General features: G+C 51.4%; 8 protein-coding genes and 2 non-coding genes across 10 annotated transcripts; 6 read left to right on the top strand and 4 right to left on the bottom strand.

The window, feature by feature from the left end:
• Nucleotide 1: 1 nt before the first annotated feature.
• On the top strand, nt 2-74 carry VC83_05607 (the record flags this gene model as incomplete). Its single annotated transcript has 1 exon — nt 2-74. It is a non-coding gene; the product is annotated as a tRNA-Cys (tRNA).
• A 313-nt stretch (nt 75-387) lies between these two features.
• VC83_05608 lies at nt 388-460 on the top strand (the record flags this gene model as incomplete). Its single annotated transcript has 1 exon — nt 388-460. It is a non-coding gene; the product is annotated as a tRNA-Cys (tRNA).
• A 75-nt stretch (nt 461-535) lies between these two features.
• Nucleotides 536-2,798, bottom strand: VC83_05609 (uncharacterized protein). The gene is made up of 2 exons (XM_024469227.1): nt 2,396-2,798; nt 536-2,345 (listed from the first exon to the last, which is right to left on the bottom strand). The coding sequence occupies exons 1-2, from the start codon at nt 2,622-2,624 to the stop codon at nt 904-906; spliced, it is 1,671 nt and encodes a 556-aa protein (XP_024323143.1). The 5' UTR covers nt 2,625-2,798; the 3' UTR covers nt 536-903.
• A 93-nt stretch (nt 2,799-2,891) lies between these two features.
• VC83_05610 (uncharacterized protein) lies at nt 2,892-7,573 on the top strand. The gene is made up of 3 exons (XM_024469228.1): nt 2,892-3,609; nt 3,657-4,489; nt 4,540-7,573. The coding sequence occupies exons 1-3, from the start codon at nt 3,262-3,264 to the stop codon at nt 7,001-7,003; spliced, it is 3,645 nt and encodes a 1,214-aa protein (XP_024322993.1). The 5' UTR covers nt 2,892-3,261; the 3' UTR covers nt 7,004-7,573.
• A 129-nt stretch (nt 7,574-7,702) lies between these two features.
• VC83_05611 (uncharacterized protein) lies at nt 7,703-8,128 on the bottom strand (the record flags this gene model as incomplete). The annotated part of the gene is made up of 1 exon (XM_024469229.1): nt 7,703-8,128. The coding sequence occupies one exon, from the start codon at nt 8,126-8,128 to the stop codon at nt 7,703-7,705; it is 426 nt and encodes a 141-aa protein (XP_024322992.1).
• Nucleotides 8,129-9,633: 1,505 nt separating this feature from the next.
• Nucleotides 9,634-10,506, top strand: VC83_05612 (uncharacterized protein; the record flags this gene model as incomplete). Its single annotated transcript, XM_024469230.1, has 3 exons — nt 9,634-9,797; nt 9,858-10,175; nt 10,248-10,506. The coding sequence occupies 3 exons, from the start codon at nt 9,634-9,636 to the stop codon at nt 10,504-10,506; spliced, it is 741 nt and encodes a 246-aa protein (XP_024322991.1).
• Nucleotides 10,507-11,785: 1,279 nt separating this feature from the next.
• On the bottom strand, nt 11,786-12,409 carry VC83_05613 (uncharacterized protein; the record flags this gene model as incomplete). The annotated part of the gene is made up of 3 exons (XM_024469231.1): nt 11,786-11,790; nt 11,850-12,118; nt 12,183-12,409. The coding sequence occupies 3 exons, from the start codon at nt 12,407-12,409 to the stop codon at nt 11,786-11,788; spliced, it is 501 nt and encodes a 166-aa protein (XP_024322900.1).
• Nucleotides 12,410-12,696: 287 nt separating this feature from the next.
• VC83_05614 (uncharacterized protein) lies at nt 12,697-12,966 on the top strand (the record flags this gene model as incomplete). The annotated part of the gene is made up of 2 exons (XM_024469232.1): nt 12,697-12,784; nt 12,836-12,966. 2 exons carry the CDS (start codon nt 12,697-12,699, stop codon nt 12,964-12,966), a joined length of 219 nt encoding a protein of 72 aa, XP_024322899.1.
• Nucleotides 12,967-13,438: 472 nt separating this feature from the next.
• On the bottom strand, nt 13,439-14,261 carry VC83_05615 (uncharacterized protein). The gene is made up of 4 exons (XM_024469233.1): nt 14,150-14,261; nt 13,992-14,094; nt 13,728-13,861; nt 13,439-13,641 (listed from the first exon to the last, which is right to left on the bottom strand). The coding sequence occupies exons 1-4, from the start codon at nt 14,150-14,152 to the stop codon at nt 13,453-13,455; spliced, it is 429 nt and encodes a 142-aa protein (XP_024322990.1). The 5' UTR covers nt 14,153-14,261; the 3' UTR covers nt 13,439-13,452.
• A 9-nt stretch (nt 14,262-14,270) lies between these two features.
• On the top strand, nt 14,271-16,070 carry VC83_05616 (uncharacterized protein). The gene is made up of 5 exons (XM_024469234.1): nt 14,271-14,598; nt 14,653-14,661; nt 14,745-14,789; nt 14,848-15,473; nt 15,531-16,070. Exons 1-5 carry the CDS (start codon nt 14,305-14,307, stop codon nt 15,646-15,648), a joined length of 1,092 nt encoding a protein of 363 aa, XP_024322989.1. The 5' UTR covers nt 14,271-14,304; the 3' UTR covers nt 15,649-16,070.
• The last annotated feature ends 6,755 nt before the right edge of the window (nt 16,071-22,825 follow it).

Here is a 22,825-nt window from a genome sequence, read left to right on the forward strand (position 1 = left end):
ACGCTCCTTTAGCTCAGTGGTAGAGCGGGAGATTGCAGATCTTCAGGTCGCTCGTTCGAACCGGGCAGGGAGCTTTACCTTTTGCCAATTGTGAATGGCTAATCGAACAATTAGAGGCTTACCTTTTGCCAATTGTGAATGGCTAATCGAACAATTATGAGACGCAGTCCCGCAGATCCCTAATGTCGTACCTGACTCTCTTTTTGTCTCCTGCCCCTCCTCGCCTTTGCCTTTGCCTCTTTCTCTTTCTCTTCCCCGCATTCCCCCACCTGTTTTGCAAGGTGGTTCGTACTCCACACAACCTCTCAAGTTACCCATAATTTTTGTGCCCCATGTCGATGCAAGTGGTACGCAAATATATGTTTAACCATCTCCTATTATCAAATCGGCTCCTTTAGCTCAGTGGTAGAGCGGGAGATTGCAGATCTTCAGGTCGCTCGTTCGAACCGGGCAGGGAGCTTTCCTTTTGCCGTCCGCGCCACTAATGGCGTGATGAGTATAAATAACCTTTTGCTATTCAGCACTCAAATGCTAGATTATATATACAGCATACCGTTGTTAGTTCAACTGTCATCAATAGAGAGTGCGACGAAGCAGTTGCTTGATTGATTGAAGTATTTTTTGAAAATTTCCTAAAATATGACTCTAGCGAGGGCCGAACCGAGAGACATTTGTTACCCACGTTGCCCCTGCCGTACCTGGATCGTCTCGATTCGCGACCCAGCGCCCTCTAGAATATTTGTGATAGCAGAATGCAACGCCATAGTTAGATTATATCAGATATTACTTCGCGGTAAAGATATCGACTCGCTCCACAATCTTTGCTTCTAACCCTCCCGTATTTCAAACATCTAGGCTAGCCTTTAGACTCTAGACTGATGGAGTTTTTCGAAGTCCGCCCTCTTACTGGGCCTGAGCTGGTATAATATTATCTTCCGGTGGTCCATCCAACCCACGGCTGATCTTGGTGTCAGCTGGAACCGCTCCTCCTAAAGTAGCCAGCCGATTTTTCTTCCGTATTCCAGGGCGAGAGCCGAGAACTTCCCCTCTTGAATTCATGAACAAGCTCGCATCCGATACAGTGCCTGCCTGCACGTCCAGATCAAAGGTAGGTTTGCCCCGCAGGGTTGGGAGAAGGAGTTTGGTTTCGTACCAGCGGCCTTTAATGTCGTTCAGGCCCTTTCTCGCCATTGGCTCGAGAAGTCGCCATTCACACCAGGTATTTCCACCTGCGTCAGCCGAGACCTGATTCCGGAAGCTTAGATCAGCATTCACGCGTACAGGAAGGTCTTCGTTGATGGGCCAGTTCTGCCGGTCCTGATATTCGGCTGGCATCGGCATCTCGATGAACTTGTAGACATCCCCAACGATTGTGACTGCACTCGTTGCGTCCACGGTCCTCTCAATCATCTGATTGACAACCAAAATAACGATTTCGTCTTTGGTCCTGCCCATCAGCCTGACGGGTTCACCAACCCAAATCTTCTCGCCACCAAGGAACATTCCTTTATAGTGCATCTCCCCTGGAGCTGTGGGCAAATCAACGCGGTCGAATAATGAGTAGCTCTCGTTGATTGCCTTTGCAGCCAAAATACTGCCGTCCACTTCAGGATCGCCCTTGCCAAATTCGCCAGTCACAACTCTAGCCCACGGGACTTGGTCGTAGGTAAGCTCACGGAGTCGAGCAATGGTTGGATGCGGAACAGTCCACGCAAGCCAGGGTCTGATTGAATCACGATCTCTCACGACAGTGGCAGGATGGCTAGCAGGATGCGACAACGGCTGCAAGAGGTAACGATGCTGGTTATCCTCAATGTCCCTTTTTAGCACTACCGAAAGCCCCCACGCGCTCGTCCTCTTGCTGAACCAAACGATTTCCCCGGGGCGGTAGATGAAGTCGTTGGCTGGGTTACTGTCCAATTTCTGTTCCTCGGTTTTAGAGTTGGGAATTTGGCTGGTCCGAGGTTCAGTCTTGATTGCTGCTTTTCTGGCTAAAGGAGCAGCTAATGCTGCCTTGGGTGGTTCTGCGCGGCCGTCGATTGGTTTGGTGAGGGCTTCTGGTTGGGTAGACTTGGTGACCGCCTCACTCTCCGCCATCCTATCTGAGAAGCAGTACTTGCAGGAGCAATTATGGAACGAGTCATTCTCCTGATCACAGGCGAGCCACAATAGATGCGGATAGAATTCCTGAGCGCTCCTAAACCTGCCCTTTCCATTCGGATGGCCATAAAGATAAGTGTCTTGCCGGGCGCTGTCGGCGTTAGCCTTGCCATTTTTGGCCTTCACTCGGCGGTGTTGCCAAAGAACATAGTCTTTGGGGAGCTCAGCCAGGATGAAGTTTGTTCCTTGGTATCGTTAGAAATAGTATTTTCAAGTAGTAGTATCAGGAACATGCCTGCTTGTGCAGGTCCCCCAATATCCCTCACAAGCATACCACCCAGCTTTCGCTTCCAATCGAGGGCGGTAGGGTCGTTTTCCTGGAGCTTCAAGTAGAAATCAATGGAGCCATCTGGACCCGGCGTTTCATCCTTTCGTGGCGGCTCATTCGGGACCAGGCTACCATTCTGAAGATATTCTGACCGGCCATCAGACCTAGCGACGCTTACTGTTGTGAAGCGGGCCATGTCATAGTTTCCATGTACCTAACTAAGTACCTGGGGGGCTGAATATTACGGCTCCTACAAATACCTAAACCTTCAGGAACTAGCTGGGCGAGGTAGGGAGTGAATTTGTTTTCGTGGCACGTCGGATTGACGTTTTATTTACCCACGATAGGCCTGTTGCACTGAATCTACACGACCTGAGCTACAGTACCCCATCAATCGAGATCCCAAACCTAGATTACTAGATTACTACCCTTTCGGCGATACTATTGTCCGAAGGCGAACTTTTAATTTTTACGCGCTTTACGCGATATCTCGTGGGCCCAAGGCACTTTACGCGTCCACTCACCTTTCACGGCAACCAGGCTGAGAGACCTTGCTTTCTTCGCTCCAGCCTTTCGGAGAGGCATATCCAACAATAGCCTCCTTTGCCTTCTTGCGAAAACCACAATAACTTTCTTTCGCATTGCATCAATCAATCACATCTTCGCTCTTTGTTCTCTCTTTCGCCTTGCCTTCATTCGTCGCCAACTGCGACCACATTCGTTCCTCGCATCATCCAAATCCGGCGCATACCTTGGGAAGTGCTTGACTGAAAGCGGCAACTCTAAACACATCGCAGAGATAGGAGAGCCCATTAGGAGCGGCGCCGTCAGTCATGGACTCGCAAGTGACCCTAGGGTCAGCGACTCCTATATTTCGCAGAAGCACAGCATCGAGCCTCCTGGCCAAGTTCTCACCGAGTCATACCCAACACAAGATGATCGCAAGTCCAAGCACACCAAGGCATTCAGTGCGTCCAAATCCGCCTGTTTCGTCAGCAGTATCTCGTGGCTCCAATGGCTCCCAGCGAATCCGGCTACCGTCTGGCCAGCCCCAGGCGGTTGTCATAGACCTTGTTGACGACGGGGTTATCAACCTGGACAATGATGAAATCATCCAATATACTCCAAAGGCGCAGAGGCGCAGGCCATTACGAGCGACAACATCGATATCCAGGCAAAATGTGAGTTCATCAAGTAGCAGTTGGAATCCATGCTGACATACTCATAGAACTCGCGCAAGAGTGCCGTTGTCGACGTAAACGATGAAAATGCCGAGAAATTGACCTCCAAACCCCATGTCACCGATCGAGTTGCTGTTCGGCAGGAAATTGAGAACACTACCGCCGCAAAGCGACGACGCTTCTTCGTCGAGAAGAAAGACTACTTCCTGCCTTTGCTCCCGACCGAACACAATTATATCAAGAAACTGGTGGATATGGAGAAAGAATCTACGGCAGAGGCGCAGGCCAAGAAAGACGGAAGCATTGCTTACGAGGAGCTCAAATCCCAACCTCGTGGTGTAAAGGCAACCATGAAGTCATACCAGCTTTCAGGACTCTCGTTTTTGGTATACATGCACCGTAACGGCTTGTCTGGCATCCTCGGAGACGAGATGGGTCTTGGTAAGACTCTCCAAACCTTGTCGTTGATCCAGTACCTCAAAGAGAACGAACCCAAAAGAGGCCAAATTCGGCCGTTCCTTGTGATCTGCCCACTATCTGTTCTCAGTAGTTGGATGGCCGAATCGCGAAAATGGACTCCAGGGTTGAAGGTCGTCCGCTTTCACGGCCCTGCAAAGGAGCGTGACCGCGTCAAGAAGATCGCCTCTGGAGAGATAGACTTCTACGGAAACTTAACCACGAGGCGAAAGAATAAGTTGAAAGGTCGACGTACTGCGTCTGGGAAGCCAATAATCGACATTGACTCTACTTCTGATCATGAGGAAGAACCTGGGGTTGACGTTGTGGTAGCAACTTACGAATCTTATCAGAAGGAACAGGGCTGGTTTAAACGAGCTTTCGTATGGCGATATGTCGTTCTGGATGAAGGTCATAAAATCAAGTACGGACTCGTTAATCGATTCAATTATACAATTACTAACTTCTACACAGAAACGACCTCAGTCTTATTTCTAAAGCCCTACAGGGTTTGCAAGCAGAATATCGATTGATCCTGACGGGTACGCCTGTCCAGAACAACCTCGCGGAGTTGTGGGCGCTGCTTCACTGGCTGTACCCGGAGGTTTTCATAGCCAAGACGAGCGAACTATTCGCGGAATCGTTCAATCTATCCAAAGGGCAAGTGAAGAACGATGTCCTTGACGCCTCCCGGAGTCTACTGGAGTTGATAATGCTTCGCCGTATGAAAGCTTCGAACGGCGTCAATCTGAATCTACCACCCAAGACCGAAGTGGTTCTGTTCGTGCCGTTGAGCCCAATGCAGCGATTCTGGTATACTAGACTTATCACACGGGCTGACCAGGGCCTTCTTGACGATATTTTCAAGGACGCTAAAGGCAAAGAGCAGGCAGCTATGAAAGATGACGGGGAAGCAGCGAATATCTTGACTGCAGACCAGGATGCTGCGTTGAAGACCCTCGAGGATGATATGCTTGTGGGCAGCGACGAATGGAAGGAAAGCCGGGCAATCCTCCAGGAAACACTGCGGAAAGAAGAGGCTGAAGGTGCCGACAGCAAAGACAATAGCTCTTCATGGCGCAAGTTGATGAACCTGTTGATGCAGCTCCGCAAGGTCTGCAACCACCCGTATCAAATCCAAAATGCCGAGCCAGCAGATAGCGTACCGGGGGATCACCTTATTTTCGCCTCTGGAAAGTTTATCGTCTTGGAGAAGTTGGTTAAGGAATTGGTTATCAAGCAAAAGAAGAAGATCTTGATATTTTCTGGCTTTACTAGGATGTTGGATCTTGTCGAAGACTTTCTGGCAATCCGTGGTGGAAATGGATCCGAATTCCGAGTTACGCGACTGGATGGCAGTACCAGCAGAGCTCGCCGCAACCTCGCCATCCGCCTCTTCAATGACCTGTCTTCGGAAAGCCGTGTGATGTTGATCTCAACTAGAGCTGGTGGTCTAGGTATTAACTTGACGTCCGCGACGGAAGTCATATTCCTCGATCAAGATTGGAACCCACAAATCACAGTGCAAGCCGAAGCACGCGCGCATCGAATTGGTCAGACGAAACCTGTAACGATATATAAACTTGTCAGCCAAGGAACTGTTGAAGAACAAATGTTGGGTCGGATCCAGAAGAAGCTGTATTTGTCGGCAAAAGTCACGGAGTCCTTGCAGGATATCCATACCAAAGCTGGCAAGACCAAAAAGGGACCTGGAGGTCGCGTGGCCGAGAATGTGGAAGATGAGATGCCTCAACTCAGCACGGGCCAGTTGATGTCTCTTGTTCGACGAGGAACGTCGGCTATTTCACGTCCGGAAATCGATGTCAATGAAATGATGAGCTGGGATTGGGCTACGACTGTTGAGAAGTGTAAAGATCAGCCTGCGGATATCAATGTGAAGAAGGACACGCTCCCAGATTCCAAGGTTGATGAAGAGGAGGAGGCGAAGTGGCTGGGCGAGATGGAGAGAGTCGAAGCCCACGTCTTTGAGGGGAAGAAGCTGGCAAGGGCTGCTGGCAATGGCAAAGCGACATCGAGCTACCGCGATATTGCGGACGAGTTCAACCGCGCCGATCGCCGCATTGGCAAGAATACCACAGTCATGGTTGACGGGTTTGCGATCAGCAAGGAGTCGATGAACTGCAAAGATTGGGAAGCCGTCCCTACCTACTCTGGCAAGGACGTCCGCCTCGCAGAGCCAAAACGCCCAAAGAAGGCGCCGATAACAGCCCAGTCGCACTGTCAAGTTTGCCTGGACGGGGGCAACCTCAGCCTGTGCAACATCTGCCCCCGTGCATTCCACTTCGCCTGTCTCAACCGCGAATTCCAATCCAAGACTAAAGGATGGCAATTCAACTGCCCCCAGCACCAGTGCGCGGCCTGCGACCAGAAGACCACCGACGCAGGCGGTATGCTCTACCGGTGCCGCTGGTGCGAACGCGCCTTCTGCGAAGACTGCCTCGACTTCGAGAAGACGTCGCTGATCGGCGACAACACCAAGGAGTACGAGCTGCTAGGCTACTTCGAGCAGCCAAACGCCTTCTACGTCCAGTGCCACAAGTGCACGGAACATTTCGCCGAGTCGCCCGAGGATATGCGCATCGTGGAGGCACTGGCGGCGGATATCGATCGCGACTATGAGCGTGCGGTTGCTGCGGCGGCGGTGGCGGAGAGACCGAAGGCTGTGGCTAGCCCGGCGAGTCGTGCGGGTAGCTTGAGCGATGGGACGACGATTGAGACGCCTGGGATTGCGACGCCGGCGACTCTGGACGATGATGAGCCTGCCGTGACGGCGACGGGGAGGTCGAGGCGCAAGCCTGCTATGTCGACGCCGGTGAGGATGGAGGTTGAGGAAGCCGACCTGACGGGGACGGGGAGATCGAAGCGCAAGGCTGCTATTGCGGCTGTGGGCTCGATCAAGAGACTGCGAAGCGAGTGAGGGCTGCGGGGCCTGGGTATTATCGGGATGGAGAGTATGAACACGGCGGTGTTATGGGGTTGGCTACGGCGTTTACTTGTGCTTGTGGACAGGGCGGTGTATGCGAGGTGGGACTGGCGCGTTTGGATCTGTTTGTTTTCCCCCCATGATATCCGACTAGGGTTATGGTCACTTCGGTTATTCTATAGTATATGGGGTGGCTTTCCGTGTGGCGTTGGGATGGGGAAGTTTGTAATAAGAGATCCAGACGATGGGACAATAGAGATGATGCAAAGACCAACGTGACGTGACGTGACGTGACGTGACATGACGTGACGTCTGGTGAGCAGAGGCAAAGGCTCGTTTCGCAGCCCAGAGACCCACGACAGGAAGGGACGAGCCCCCCGCAAGCAACCGGCAAGCAACGTGGGCATGGATGGACATTGTTTGTCTGACGGGCTGTACGCCACCTCGACAAGGAATATAGCTGTGAGCTGAGCCTGTACGCCAACTTGTACGCCAACTTGTACGCCAGCCTGTACGCCAGCCTGTACAACCAGACGATAGTGTCTCACCGTCCGCCGGTAGCAGGTACAGGGGGGTGGTGAGGGTGGTGAGGGTGAGGGAATAAATGGTGGGTGAGGTGGGTGGGGTTACACTACATAACGCCACTACGAACGGGGAATATCCACCATAACCAATCTCTGACGTACTCCGTAGCTACGTAGGGGTTGAGTGAGGTACCAGGTCAAAGTACCTCATATCAAAGTACCCCATATCAAAGTACCCCATATCAAAGTACCCCATATCAAAGTACCCCATATCAAAGTACCCCATATCAAAGTACCCCCATACCCCTCTGGCATCGCTGGCATCCTGGCATCTGGGGTACCTGGCATCCCTGGTATCGCTGGCATCGCTGGGTTCCTGGCATCCCTGGTATCGCTGGCATCGCTGGTATCCCTGGCATCCCTGGCATCCCTGGTATCGCTGGCATCGCTGGGTACCTGGCATCCCTGGTATCGCTGGCATCGCTGGGTACCTGGCATCCCTGGCATCCCTGGCATCGCTGGTATCGCTGGTATCGCTGGGGTACCTGCCATCCCTGCCATCCTGCCATCCCTGCCATCCTGCCACCCCTGCCATCCCTGCCATCTACAGTGATTCGCTGTGGCTACCCGCTGAAGAATTTGAAGAATTCCACAGTCGTGGCGAGAAAGAAAGAAAATCCAAAATCTTCTCTCCAAGACTTCCATGTCTCACCATTCTTACTTCCTAAGCCATCTCACTCACTAAACCCACTTCTCCACGACTCCATTTGCCCATTTCTCGCGATCCAGTGAGAACAGACCCTTTGCGGGTACACAACCGCACGCTCCACTCCTCTCTTTTGCCCGGCGCTTTGGTCTCTGGGTCTGCGGGATAGGAAGCGGGAAAGAAAGGGGGTCTGATCAGCGGATCCATCCCGTCTCAGCTTTTGCTCCTTTGCATCCATCCAATCCATCCGGTCTCAGCTGTCGTACCAACAAATCCTACTATAGTCACCTGTACTATAGACAATACACAGACAACTAGATACTAGATAACTAACTACACAACTACACAATAGACAACTAGACGACTAGATAACTAACTACACAATAGACAACTGGACGACTAGACGACTAGATAACTAACTACACAGTAGACAACTGGACGACTAGACGACTAGACGACTAGACGACTAGACGACTAGACGACTAGACGACTAGACGACTAGACGACTAGACGACTAGACGACTAGATAACCAACTACACAACTACACAACTACACAACTAATAGACTACTACACAACTACTCTACACAACTAACTAGACTACTACACAACTAGATAACTGACTAGACAACTAGAGAACTAACTAGACAACTAACTAGACAACTAACAATAGACAGCTACACAACTAACAATAGACAACTACACAATAGACAACTACACAATAGACAACTACACAAACTCTCTTCACAACTACTCTACTACTTTACTACTCTACTACTCTACTACTCGACTACTCGACTACTCGACTACTCGACTACTCTACTACTCTACTACTCTACTACTCTACTACTCTACTACTCTACTACTCTACTACTCTAACTGCTCCAACTACCTCCACTCCAACTACCTCCACTCCAACTACCTCCACTCCAACTACCCTCACTCCAACTACCCTCACTCCAACTACCCTCACTCCAACTACCTCTACTCCCCGTCCTTCTTTCAAAACCTTCAATCCATCTTCACTCCCCACCACTTCCGCAACATATCTCTCCCTCCAGACTCGACCGTTTGGCGAGACACGAGCGGAAAGTGACGAGAAGTTCGGTAATGGGATTACAGGCACTGACCTATCACTTCACCCAACAATCCCGTCAACTCGGTCACCACGAAACCCTATTTCCGACACCGATCCGCTGAAGATTTCTTGGGTTACACAACAACGCTCCGAGCCCTAGAAGACGCAGATAGCAACCAGATCGTCGTCGACACATCCCTCGGAAACTCGCATGTCTTGGTAGCCTTGCCAAATATTCCAGGCTCCACCATCTTTGCGCCCGACGAATTTAAGCGTTCTTCCCACTAAAAAGGCTCGATAGGATATTTTAAGCCAGGATGAATGCGCCCCAGGATGCTGGGCTGGAGGTGCAGCTGGAGAAGAAGAAGGGGTTTGACAAGTATGTCGAGCGGTTTAAGAAGGCGATCGGAAGGTCGAGTTCGAGCAGTGCGCAGATGCGACTTTCCCAGTCCGTACCAGCGAAACCTGCGGTTGCTGCAAGGTTAGTGTCGGAACAACCGTACCTATCGCTTTTTTGATAAATATACTAACCACCGTACAGTTCCGCAACAGCTGCCGCTGCTTCGTCGTCAAAGGAGGCACCAAAGCCAACCGCATCTGAGACCGGTCAGACCAGCAAGTTCCCAAACAAGGTTGATGGCGACGACAACGCCCCCATCAACGTAGTCGTCGAGAAACCCGAGAAGTACCGCCTGCAAATCACCAAGCCGGCGCGGACGTCGAAGCAGGGACTCGTCCATAAGAAGCCCGTCCAGCGCGTGCGGAGAAACTGCCACCGCTGCGGTACCTTATTCTACCCTCCCACCAAGACCTGCACCGAGTGCGGACACATCCGCTGTGCCGACTGCCCACGAGACCCGTTCGTCGTCCTGCATCTTCCCCTGACTCAATACTCGCATTCCCAAACCTACCCATACTAATGCAACCACAGACCCAAGCCCCACAAGTTCCCCTACGGCTACCCCAACGACGTCTTCGGCGAGAAGAACGCCTACTACACCTGCCACGAGTGCGAGAAGGTGTTCCCCCTTGACGAGGCGAAGTGCGTAAACTGCACCCACGAGAAGTGCACCGAGTGCGCGCGCGCCCCGCCGAGAAAGATCGAGCCGCAACCGGATCCTCACGTGCTCCGTCGTGTGGAGGAGAAGCTCGCGGCGCTGGCCCTCTCCTCTGCTGAGGCGAAGTTCTAGCAGCCGCCAAGCTGTCTTCGATATTTAACGAACAACTTGTCGGCGATATGCTGACGGAGGATTATTGCATGGTGTTTGTCCAACGCTAGTCACATGTCGAGCACCACGCCTCTTCATCCATGCGCGGCCTCTGAGACGCCCATACCGATGTTCACCAACCAAACCGAGAAAGAAAAACCCCCCGCAAACCGAGAGAGAGAAAATCAAATTATTCAAATCCACTTCCATCATCAATCATCAATCACGAATATCACGACTTTAACGATAACTACCCAAACCGCCCTCTTCAACATTTAACAGGAACAATTTTGCATATCTTTTTGTTGCAACTACGGCCCGGCGACTTCATCACGTTCGGGTCACCATCCTCCTCACCTCACCTCAACTCTTGATTTGGTTTTTTCGAGCATCTCCGTCAGCGATCGCGTCATCCCAACTCAGTCTGTGATATCACCCATCCGTCATCTTGCCAGCATCCCCACCCAATCGTCTCTAGCTCTCTGCACTATAGCTACTCTAGCTCTACCAACGACCCATCGACGAGAGACATCGAGATCTCGCGCACCCGTACCGAGAGCCGAAAAATCTTGTGCGGGCGGACGGCAATCTTGTCATTCTTGTTTTCATTTATTAATCGCTTTACACATGCATGCGGTTCCGGTCTCCTTTTAAGCGATTTGAGTTCCCTTGCGCAGAGTTAAGGAGGGAGAGAGCCCAAGAAGGAAGGGGCGGGCAGTGGACGAGGAAAGGGGGTTTCTTGTCTATACTTTCGGGGCTGTAGAGTCCTACTTTGGCGTGAGGGGAGGAGGGGATAAAAATGATGGGGTGGGTGGTATAGATGGGGGCGGTGATGGGGGGTTAGATAGGAGGGGAGGGGGGGAGGGTGCCTAGCCCTAAATATGAATGATTCCACCGTCTATGTGCTGTTGTCTTGTGTGGGGTAGCTGTGAGTGTGATGCCGACTTTGAGCGTTTATGGGGGAGGGGGAGGGGGAGGAGAGTGACCATGTCTCTAGGGAAACTTCTTAGTTACTATGAAAGTAGTAAGTGTCTATAGCGACCGTGCCTATAAGGAGGCTGCTTAGTTACTAATCTATACAGGTGCTAACTATCAACAGTGACTATTCCTATAATACAACATCTTAATTACTATAGAATTTGTAGGTGATTATAGCAACTATTCCCTAATCATCCCATGAGAACTAACAGTTCATAGCAACCGTTCCTATATATGAGCCTCTTATACTTCACAAAAACAGTACCTATACTTCACCAACCTCTTAATCTCCCTAGGCGTCAACGACTCCAGCCCACCCCGCCACCCCTCCCCCTCAAACCTCGAACAAATCGTCCTCCCCCCCGCCCTCCTCCCCGACCCTCCACCCAACCACGGCTCCATCAGATGCGCGCGCCACACCGGATCATTCCCATCCCTCCCCTCTCCCAGATCCTTCCACCTTGTCACCACGAACACCTTCCCCTCCTGCCCAATCCCAAATTCGGTCGCGCAGTCGCAGCATATTATCATCCCGGACCAGTTCCCCTCGTCCATCTCCCCCTGGTGGGCGCAGCACTCACACTCGACCGCGGTGGGCGTGCGGTCAACGTCGACTCTGCCGGGGGTGTAGCTTATGCTGTACCTTTCCGTGCCTCTAGAGTTGTCGTCGATCTTGCAACGGGGCTGCTCGACGTGCGGGCAAATCATGATGGTGTCGTGGGTGAACGAAAAAGTCGCTGTTGGGGTGGACGAGGAGGACGTGCTGTTGGCGCAGGAGGAGGGAGCCGTCGACGATGCGGGCCGAGGCCTTGATCTCGTCGGGTCCAACCCAGCTCCACACGTTGTATGAGAGGGGCTTTATGAGGGAGGAATAGTCGAGGCCTTGACGGTGGCGCTTCATCACCATTTGAAAAATCACGTAGCTGAAGCGTGGGTGGATGTATGTACGCCATCGATTCGTTGGACTTGATATTACATCTTACTTGTATTGTCCCACGCTCCCCGTCTTCTCTCTTTCTCCATCACACAGCGATTTTCATTCTGGCGATCGCACTTCTTGACTACTGAAACGACTCTTCTTTTTATTTCGTTTCTCACATCGATTCCCGGGCCCTTTTCTTACTTCCCCCCCTCCTTCGATTCCCAGGGCCCTTTCTTTTTTCCTCCCGCCTCCTCCCCGTCGACGACGAAACGATGGCGTATGACCTGGCGATGCTAGGCCTGACCGCAGTCGGCATCGTCCCCGGGGCCATACTGGCCACACTCGCTGTTGCGGGGGTATGTTTTCCCAATCCTTGGCTGGGAAAAAAGACAAGAGCTCCGTTTTCCCCAGGCATCAGGGAGAGCCGCGACCTCGAAGCTAACAACGAAGCGACGCAAGAAACTGCCCAAGAGATACAACGGCAAGGTAATCAGCAATTTTCGATGGCGATGCAGGATGGTCCGGTGGACCGACAGAATTGAGGACCGCCTTCCTGGGGCAAGGCGTTAGACGCCCCGGGGTCTCCTGAGATCTCGAGAGAAGGTTCTCAAGAGGTTTTAGAGGGGCCGCCAGCAACGAGCTCGCACTTCTACGCAGTGCTGGTGACTAGTAGCCCTTTAGGGTGAAGCTAAGTCGAGCTCACGACAAACATAGAAAAGAATATTAGAAGAGGTAGTTGGAATCGGGGCAGATAGAATTAGAGTAGTTAGAATAGAGGCAGTTAGATCATAGGTAGGCGAGATAGTTAGTTAATGCTAGTTTAAAATAAACCTTCGAGCTTCTGAAACGGCCTTTTCCCCCGTGGTTTCTCACATTGACTTCCTGACAGCTTCTATCTTTGCTTAGCCGAGCCCACACACAAGAGAACTCCAGAACGAACGTGAAAATCGTATTTATACTCATGGGATACTACCCCCCCCCTCCACCCCCCAACACCGCTCTACCCCCCTCTGACTGCAATATATACATTACTCTCCACCCAGCTTCTCCTTGATCTCAACTAGATCCTCCGCGCTCTCAATCTCAATCACATGCCCCACACCCGCCTCGCCGCGGAGTAGCTCCTTTGCGCCAGCGTATAACATGCGCGCCTCGGCGTTGCAGGTGGCGGGGAGGTAGTAGAGAAGGACGTAGGGGACTGAGAGGCGACCTGAGGACTGGGGGGGTGTTAGCGTGGATGTGTGGGGAGGTGGGATTTGATTGGGGAAATGGGGGCGGGGAGGAGGGGGACGAGGGACTCAACCAGTGTCAGTGGATAACTCAGCAGTATGAAACGAGGGGCGTGGTCGGGGAGCTCTTCGCCTAGCTCTTCGAGGTCATGGTATATGATTCCCTCGTCGTCGAGGCGGATTTCGAGGGTGATCTTGTCGATTAGATCTTTTGTGGTGTTAGCTTAGCTTCCAGCTGAATCGTGGAGTGTGGGGGGAAGAGGATTCAGGAATGGCTGAGAAAAGGAAGAATGGGAGAGGACTGGGAAGTGTGCGACGGAAGGCGGCAAGCGACATACATATCACAGCTTGTGGTTTATCGGAGCGGCTTGTTGAGAGCCTGAACTTGCGGAGATGCTCTTTCGTCGGTGTCGATACCGTGTAGAGGCGGGACTCGGAAGCCTGTGGGCGTGGTTAGCTCCAAGCCTTGTGGGGGGGGGAGGAAGCATTTTCGCACCATTTTATATGTGTGGGAGAGGGAGGTAGAAGAATAATAAGAGATATTTCCGATATAGGAATCGATGAGGCTGGAGGGATTCTCGATGTCTGTCGCGGCTACGTAAGACCACAGAATCCGTGGAAGTTAAAGTGCCCCTCAGCCCCTCCAGCGTCATGTGGGGTTTCCCGCTCGCCAACAGCGTAGCCGCACTCGCCGACCCGCACCAACAGGTCCCCTACCTGCAGACCAAAAAATATATATCCGCGCGCCTCCACCAACCTCACCGAATCCCTACGTTACATACATATATCCGCATGTTATCCCGCGTCTCACACATCGCGCGCCACTTCTCGCGCCCACTACCGAACTACGCACATACGTCTGCAGCTGCGGGCGGCATGTCGGAGACCAGAATGATCCGCACGGCTGCGTGCCTGATTATCGGAGACGAGGTGCTGGGGGGGAAGGTATGTGGCCCCAGAACAGGCAGCTGGGATGAGTAACAAGCTAATGATGCTCAGACAGTAGATGTGAGAACTCTCGGCCCGCCACGCACAGTCTAATTGGGCGATCGACGGCTAGAGGGAACCTGCGTGCTGACACGCACACACAGACAAACTCGGCATTCATGGCCAAATGGTGTTTCTCCCACGGCGTCGTGCGTTCCCTACCCTACGCCCCTCCCGCATCTATGCATAAGCTAACCCCCCATCCAGGCCCTCCAGCGCATCGAGACCATCCCCGACGACGCCGACACCATCGCCGAGTCCGCGCGCCGCCTGAGCGCCGCATACGACTTCGTCATCACGAGCGGCGGCATCGGACCTACCCACGATGATATCACGTACTCCGCGCTGGCAACGGCATTCGGTGTCCCGCTCGTGCTGCACGAGGGCGCGTATGCGCGCATGCGCCGGCTGGCGAAACCGCACAAGTCGCAGCCGAACTTCGATTGGACCGTAGACAGCGAGGCGCGCCGGGCCAAGGAGCGGATGGTGCTGTTGCCGCTGTCTGGGGATGGGGGGGAGGGCAAGGAGTGGAAGGACCAGGTGCTGTTCCCGGTTGAGGAGCTGTGGGTGCCGGTCGTGTGTGTGGGGGGGAATGTGCATGTTCTTCCTGGGGTGCCGAGTTTGTTTGAGAAGTTGCTGTTGGGTCTGGGGGAGTTGTATGGGGAGAGGTTGGGAGAGGAGATAAGCAGAGTCATGATTAGTACGCCGATGAGCGAGAGTTCTGTGGCGCCATACTTGGAGAAGCTACAGGCGAGGGTGGAGGAGAAGGGAGTGAAGGTTGGGAGCTACCCGCGGTTCGGGAAGGGGTCGAATACAGTGACGCTGGTGGGGAGGTAAGTGTTCGCAGTGCAGAGTGGGGGTGATGCAAATGGCTAATGGTGCTGTTCTAGGGATAAGGCGTTTCTGGAGAGCCTGGTGGACGAGGTGGAGAAGAATGTAGAGGGGAAGAGGGTGTTGGTGGAGGGGGAAGATGATGTCGAGGGGACGCCTGCCCAGGGCAGCCAGTGATGATGATGATATTTATTTACGTCTAGCCGGACGCGGGTGTAACCCGCGTCCCTAAGACCTCCCTAAGCGTATGGGGACGTGCTAAGCTATGGGTTTATGTACAGAGTATGACCTTAGAGAGCAGTTCTTGCGTGTTTGCGTAGCTGTAAGGCCCGTTGACTAAGCGCCTTCCCTGCTAGTTGGGATGGTCTTAGGTTTGCTAGGAGAGGGCAGTGCCTTAAGAGGTTCTCCCGAAAGGGGGTGTATGCGGGACTAGTTGGTCTGATGTTATAAGCCACTACGAGTGTAGTGTGTAGTGTGCCCTACGGCCTTGCTACGGAGTTGCAGCTCTATAACTTAGTAGCAGGTGGTAACATAGTAGGAAAAGTAGGAATAGGTGTCTTTAAACAAAGTATAGTGTCGTTAAAGGGAGTGTAGGGGTGTTTGACCTAGACCCCGACTGCTAGTTTGCGAAAATATAGAGTAGATATCCTCTATGACTATGTCGCATTAACCTAGAGCCCCTATAGGGCTAGCGGAAGCTGTGGCTTTCTTAGGCTATATAGGGGTAAGTTGTGCTAGGCTAGCCTAGTAGGTGTAGATTTTTGTGTAGAACTCTGTGACCTAGAGGAGTGCTGCGAAGTCTGCTAGTTTAGCCATTAGGCATGAAAGGTATTTAAGGCCTATAGCATTGTTGTCTAGTGGTGCTGCTAGTCGCTAGGGCTAGTAGCGAAATGTAGATGTAGTAGTGGTCTTCCTATAGTGCACGATGTGGTCTAGGGTCTTGTAGCAGCCATAGGAGCAGAGTAGTTAGGCGTCCCTATAAGTGAATTTTATGTAGTAGTACTAAGAGAAGTCGCTATAGGCGGAGCGTATTACGAGGAGCCTATAGAGTGTGCCCTAGGGAGGTCGAGCTCTAGTGGTGATTTCACCTAGTAGCTAAGGTTCCATTTCTTATAGAGAGCTTAGTACTATGCTAGATCTACTAGGACTGCTGTACTTCTCTGTAGAGTTCCCTAAAGACTAAGCGGATTCTACTAACTGTGGGTTGTAAGGCTAGAGTTGAGGTATCTAGTGCTAGTGCTGTCTATGCTATCCTACAGGTGATGATTCTCTCAAGGCCTTTAGAGATGTAGGAGAGTAAAGCGATAGGTGTAATGTGTAATGGTGGGTGCACCAGATATGAGAATCTAGCCACCCAAGGAAGGGATGAATTTACTAAGACAACACACTGTCTTAGGAAACAGAGCCAAAGGGTTGTAGCTTAGACTATTCCACAACGCAGCAATCAGGTGTATGATGTGGTGAAGTGGTTTAGACAAGTTGCAACAAATGTTGAGTCTGAGAACTCAGGGGTAAGTCAGAGGTTAGCACCTCACTGACTTTTCAAAAAACAGAGAATAACAAGATCAATGCTTGGAAGCTTGGAAAAGACGTAGAAGTATGTGCTAGTCGATTTACTGTATTGCCTGCTTGCCCTTTCTTAAGGAAAGGGCAATCCTATTTATGCCAAAGGAGTGTAGTTCTCTCATTTTCCATGACTTTCCATGACTAACCAGGCTTGGTAAATGTATTAGAAATCAAGTGCGACCCACAACTAGCTTGCTAATCATGTAGTGAACGTAAGAGAATCCCATAGAACCATCTCTTGGGTTCCTAGCCTATAGGAAGTGAAAAGGAGGTCCAAGGTCAGAGTACCTATAGACAAATTATGTCATAACTTAACCAATCTTGTGGGTAACTAAGGAGCGATGACGTGTAATGAATCATAGAGGGTTGTAGAAGCTTTTGGAGCTATCGTTCATGTTCCTAGGCCTCTAGTTGATAGAGATATGTCATGTGTAGTATTAGCCCAGTAACTAAGGAGTGATGTCATGTAATGAATCATAGAGGGTTGTAGAGATATGCTATGTGGTAATATCGGCCCAGTAGTGTCATACTGACATTCGTTGCACTCAGTTTGCTATCAAACTCAAGAGCAAACTTGGAAATCTCCTCCTCAAACCTACAAGTCACTATACATATTTTGGCTTATCACACCAACAACAAGAGCAATACTACTCAACGATTGCTACAACCATCTATGATTCATTACACGTCATCGCTCCTTAGTTACTGGGCCGATATTACCACATAGCATATACAACCCTCTATGTGTTACGACGGAACAAGAAGGCTGGCCAACTACAGGACAGGAAGGAGGGAGGTCGCATGAGACCGGCCCTGGTACCTGGAGGGGCAGCGGGGAATAGTAGTTCCGAAAGTATCACGTGACGGACTCGCAGGATGATGAGAAGAGTCCTAAGAGTCCAGGACTCCGAGGACTCGAGTGAGTTCCCAGGAGTCCACTAGGCACGTGATGGACTCGCAGGATGATGAGAAGAGTCCTAAGAGTCCAGGACTCCGAGGACTCGAGTGAGTTCCCAGGAGTCCACTAGGCACGTGATGGACTCGCAGGATGATGAGAAGAGTCCTAAGAGTCCAGGACTCCGAGGACTCGAGTGAGTTCCCAAGAGTCCACTAGGCACGACGCCACTATATAAGTAGATAGTATTTCCTTAGATAGGAGCTTCGTGCTCAACTCAATACAGTATTTGTTATATACTAGTAACGTGTTACTTGAAGCCTTTGTGTCTGATCCCCTGCCTCCTCTGATAAGTAAACCTTTACGCAAGAGAACCTCTGTGTCTTCTATCGTTTAGAAGTCAGCGTTACACTATGATTCATTACATGACATCACTCATACTACCACATGACATATCTCTACCAACTAGAGGCCTAGGAGCATGAACGATAGCTCTAAAAGCTCCTACGAACCTCTATGATTCATTACATGTCATCACTCTTTAGTTACCCACAAGATTGGTTAAGTTATGACATAATTTGTCTATGACATAATTTGTCTATGACATAATTTGTCTATGACATAATTTGTCTATAGGGGTACTCTGACCTTGGACTTCCTTTTACTTCCTATAGGCTAGGAACCTAGGAGATGGTTCTATGGGATTCTCTTACGTCGACTACAGTTACCAAGCCTGGTAATCATGGAAAGTCTTGGAAAATGAGAGAACTACACTCCTTTAGCATAAATAGGATTGCCCTTTCCTTAAGAAAGGGCAAGCAGACAATACAGTAAATCGACTATTACATACTTCCACGTCTTTTCCATGCTACCAAGCATTCATCTTGTTACTCCTTGTTTCTGAAAAGTCAGTGAGGTGTTAACCTCTGACTTACCCCTGAGTTCCCAGACTCAACATTTGTTGCAACTTGTCTGAACCACTTCACTACATCACACACCTGATTGCTGCGTTGTGGAATAGTCTAAGCTACAACCCTTTGGCTCTGTTTCCTAAGACAGTGTGTTGTCTTAGTAAATTCATCCCTTCCTTGGGTGGCTAGATTCTCACATCTGGTGCACCCACCATTACAAGTAGCTAAGGAGCGATGACGTGTAATGAATCATAGAGGGTTGTAGCAATCGTTGAGTAGTATTGCTCTTGTTGTTGGTGTGACAAGCCAAAATATGTATAGTGACTTGTAGGTTTGAGGAGGAGATTTCTAAGTTTGCTCTTGAGTTTGATAGCAAACTGAGTCCAACGAATGTCAGTATGACACCCGTTTCGGGTATTTAAGGGGATTGACCCAACGGGGTTCCTCTCCTCATCTTTTTTGTATCCTTCGTAGTAGACCTATAGGATAGCATCCGTTTAGCCTCCGACTCGCACTCTCATATGCTATTACTGTGAGCTGGGTGCCCTGTGCCCTTACAGTATTGTGTTGTAGTGATTGTGTAGTTGTAGTTTGTTAGTTCTAATTCTTGTCCGGTCTAGCGCCTTCTGCGCTTACCATTGCCATGTCCATTGGTAGGACACCTTCTGCCTGCATGGCTCTTCGGAGCTTATCTTTAAGGGTTGGTAACATGACGTTCTGGCTGTCCTTCTTGACCTCATAGTCTGGTCTCCTTGAAGGGCCATCAGCTGGGTTCATCTTTCCAGCCCGGTACACAATATGGAAATCATACGCAGACAATGCCTGCACCCACCGTGCTTGCCTTCTTGTAAGGGCAGTGGTTTCCATGAAATACTTCAGATTATTGTGGTCTGTAAGGACCTCGATTGGGTACTGACTTCCCTCAAAGTAGTGCCTCCATTGTTCGAAGGACTTCACTATTGCCAGGAGTTCCTGGCCGTGGGTCTCATAGTTCACCTCAGCTGGATCCAGCTTCTTGCTGAAGAAGGCAACTGGGTGCCATTCGTCCTTCTGCTCTGGCCCAGTCCCTTCCACCAATTGGGACAGGTTTCCAGCAAGGGCGAACCCTGACGAGTCTGTCTCCAGCCTGATTCTACGGCTTGGATCGAAATGGACCAGCGTGGGGGCTCATTAAGCTGGTCGAAGGCTCCTTGCTGTTCTACACCCCATACAAATGGCCCGGTCTGCTTGCCGGCCTTTGCCCCTTTCATAAGGCCTGTCATTGGGGCCACCACGGAGGAGTATTTCTTCATGAAGCGCCGGTAGAAATTCGCAAAGCCAAGGAATACCTGGACTTCTTGATGGGTCCTTGGTACTGGCCATTCAGCGATTGCAGCTACATGGTCGCTTTCCATGGCTACTCCCTCCGTAGTGACAATGTACCCAAGGAAACTTACCTTCTTGGCATTGAACTCGCACTTTGAGAGCTTCACATATAGGTTCGCCTCGCGTAGGCATCCTAGGACCTCTCGTACATGGTTGGCATGTCCCTCCTCATCCTGGGAGTAAATGAGGATATCGTCAAGGTACACCACACAGGTGGTGTCCATGAGCCCTTTTAAGGTCTCGTTCATGTATGCCTGGAACGTTGCTGGTGCGTTTGCCAACCCGAAAGGCATCACTCGATATTCGAAGTTCCCATAACAGGTGCGGAAGGCTGTCTTCCACTCGTCGCCTGGGCGAATTCAGATTCGGTGATAGGCGTTCCGGATATCTAGCTTTGTGAAGCACCTTGCCCCTTGGAGTCAATCCAAGGTCTCAGTGATGAGTGGCAAGGGGTGCCTATTCTTCACAGTGATCTTATTTAGGCCCCTATAGTCCACACAAAGATGTAGGCTTCCATCCTTCTTCTGGACGAATAGGATAGGAGCGCCTGCAGGGCTCACGCTCCTTCAGATCCATCCTTTCTTCTCGCTCGCGTCAAGGTACTCGCGAAGCGTGGCCAGCTCAGTTTCCGATAGATTGTATACTGGCCCATACAGTGGTTCCTGGGTTCCTATATCAATGGCGTGGGTTTTCCTTCCTAGCTCTGGGAGGTCCTCTGCCTTCTCTTCGGAAAAGATGTTAATATACGCCTCGTACTCCTTTGGGCACTGGGTGAGCATATTGTCTTCCGTGCTCAGAGCCAAGACAAAGGCTGTATCACCTTCCTCCCACTTTTCAATGTCCGACACCTCAGCCCTTGCGATATCAAAGGGCTGGCACCAGGTCTGCCTGTGCCAATCAATTTGGGGGTTTACTTGCGCTATCCAGTCCATGCCCAGGATGACGTCTACACCTGGGGTGTCCATGGAAAGGAGGGTTTGGGTGACTACACACTCCCTTTTGAAGTGGTCCCTTGTTCGGATCTGGGCAGTAGCTGCCCCATATATCATAATATCCTTTCCATCGACTGCCCTTGCGCATAGGGGTGCCTTGTCCCGGCATTCCAAACCCTTCTCTTTGGCAAAGAGAGGTTGGATAGTAGACGCGTCTGACCCTGAGTCAATAAGGGCTCGCACCTTGTGCCACTCAGAACCTACTTGAAGCTCTACCTCGATTTCCATCCTCTTTGTGGCAGTGGGCTTTGGAGGCTCTACTGGGAGTCACCCCTTCCGATCGGGGCTGGTGTCGAGCTTCCGCACACCTAGCCCTGTGTGCTGGCGTGGACTCAGGCATTCCTTCAATAGGTGGCCTGCCCTGCCGCAGTTGTAACACATCCTGTCTTCGGCGTGCTTCCTATCGTTTCCTCGGTAGTAGCTCCCCCTTCCTGTTGGGCGTTGGCTATAGCTGCCCTGAGAGGAGGTCCCCGCGCCTGGGGTTGCGGGTTGGGATCCTCGATTGCTGCCAAAGTGGCCCCTCCTGTTGCTGAGGCTGCCTCTCCAGTTGGAGGAGCCTCCTTGTGAGGAACCCCCCTCGTCCCTTTGGCTATTCTTGTGGCCATCAGGGTTCTTCTCAGAGACCAGCAGTTGGTCATTTCCAACATCGCAAGGAGGTTAACAACAACGTCCCTGCAGGTGGAGGATCGCTCAGCATGCCCCAGTTGTCTCATTTCTGGGTGGATCTTCGTCAAGAGGTGGGTGGTCTTCTGCGCCTCGGTATACAGGTCCATTTCTCGCTCGAGGTCCTCAAGATAGGCCACAAACTTGCGGATACTCTGCCCTTTCCTTTGGGCAGCTACATTATACTTGAGGGCTGCAAGACGCTGTCGGTTGGCCGGGTCAACGTGGAGGTCTCAGAAGAACTCCTCGAAACCTGTGATATCAGAAGGTCAATGTACCCCTCGACCTGGGTGGCGCACCGATGGTCCCACTCCTTTATAGGGTGCCCTTCTAAGTACGGGCTGCGAAGGCCACCTTCGACTGTTCGGTTGGAAAGACCCTTGGTTGGTATCGGAAAATGGCGCGGAGGGAGGCCATGAACTCGTTGAGTTCGCGGGTAGACTCGCTCTTGTAGACCTTTGGTTCCTTAACCCTTCCAATTGGCCTTTGGGCGGGTGCAGTCTCCCTAGACTCAGTGGAAGCTGTGTCCTCCTTGCATCCTTCCAGATGGGGGTCCTCCCACTCGTCCTCGATGTCTTGGTGTCGCCTTTTACGATGACTTTCTTCTTGAATTTGGGCTTGCTTCCTTGCAAAGTCCTGTAGGGCCTCAGGGTAGGCATTGTAATTGTCACCGTGCGATCCTCGGAATACTTCTAGGGCTTCCTTCATTGTGTTGAAGTAGGCCCTCTCTTCTTCCACTCACTTCTGAAGGTTGGCCAGCTTCGAGGCCATATTCTTGCCTTGGTCAGCCACCAAGTCATCAATTTCTTGGGTCGTAGGTCCTGGAGCTGCCTCGGTGGCCTCAGTGGCTGGTGTTGCTCCCCCCGAGGTCGCTCAAGTAATCCGTCTTTCCAAACTTGCCATCCTGACCCAGTAGGCTGGATATGGGTAGAGTCAATAGAATTGTAACACGTAAGCCCAAG

Source organism: Pseudogymnoascus destructans (genome assembly GCF_001641265.1).
Source record: "Pseudogymnoascus destructans isolate 20631-21 unplaced genomic scaffold scaffold_14, whole genome shotgun sequence".
NCBI classification, from domain to species: domain Eukaryota; kingdom Fungi; phylum Ascomycota; class Leotiomycetes; order Thelebolales; family Thelebolaceae; genus Pseudogymnoascus; species Pseudogymnoascus destructans.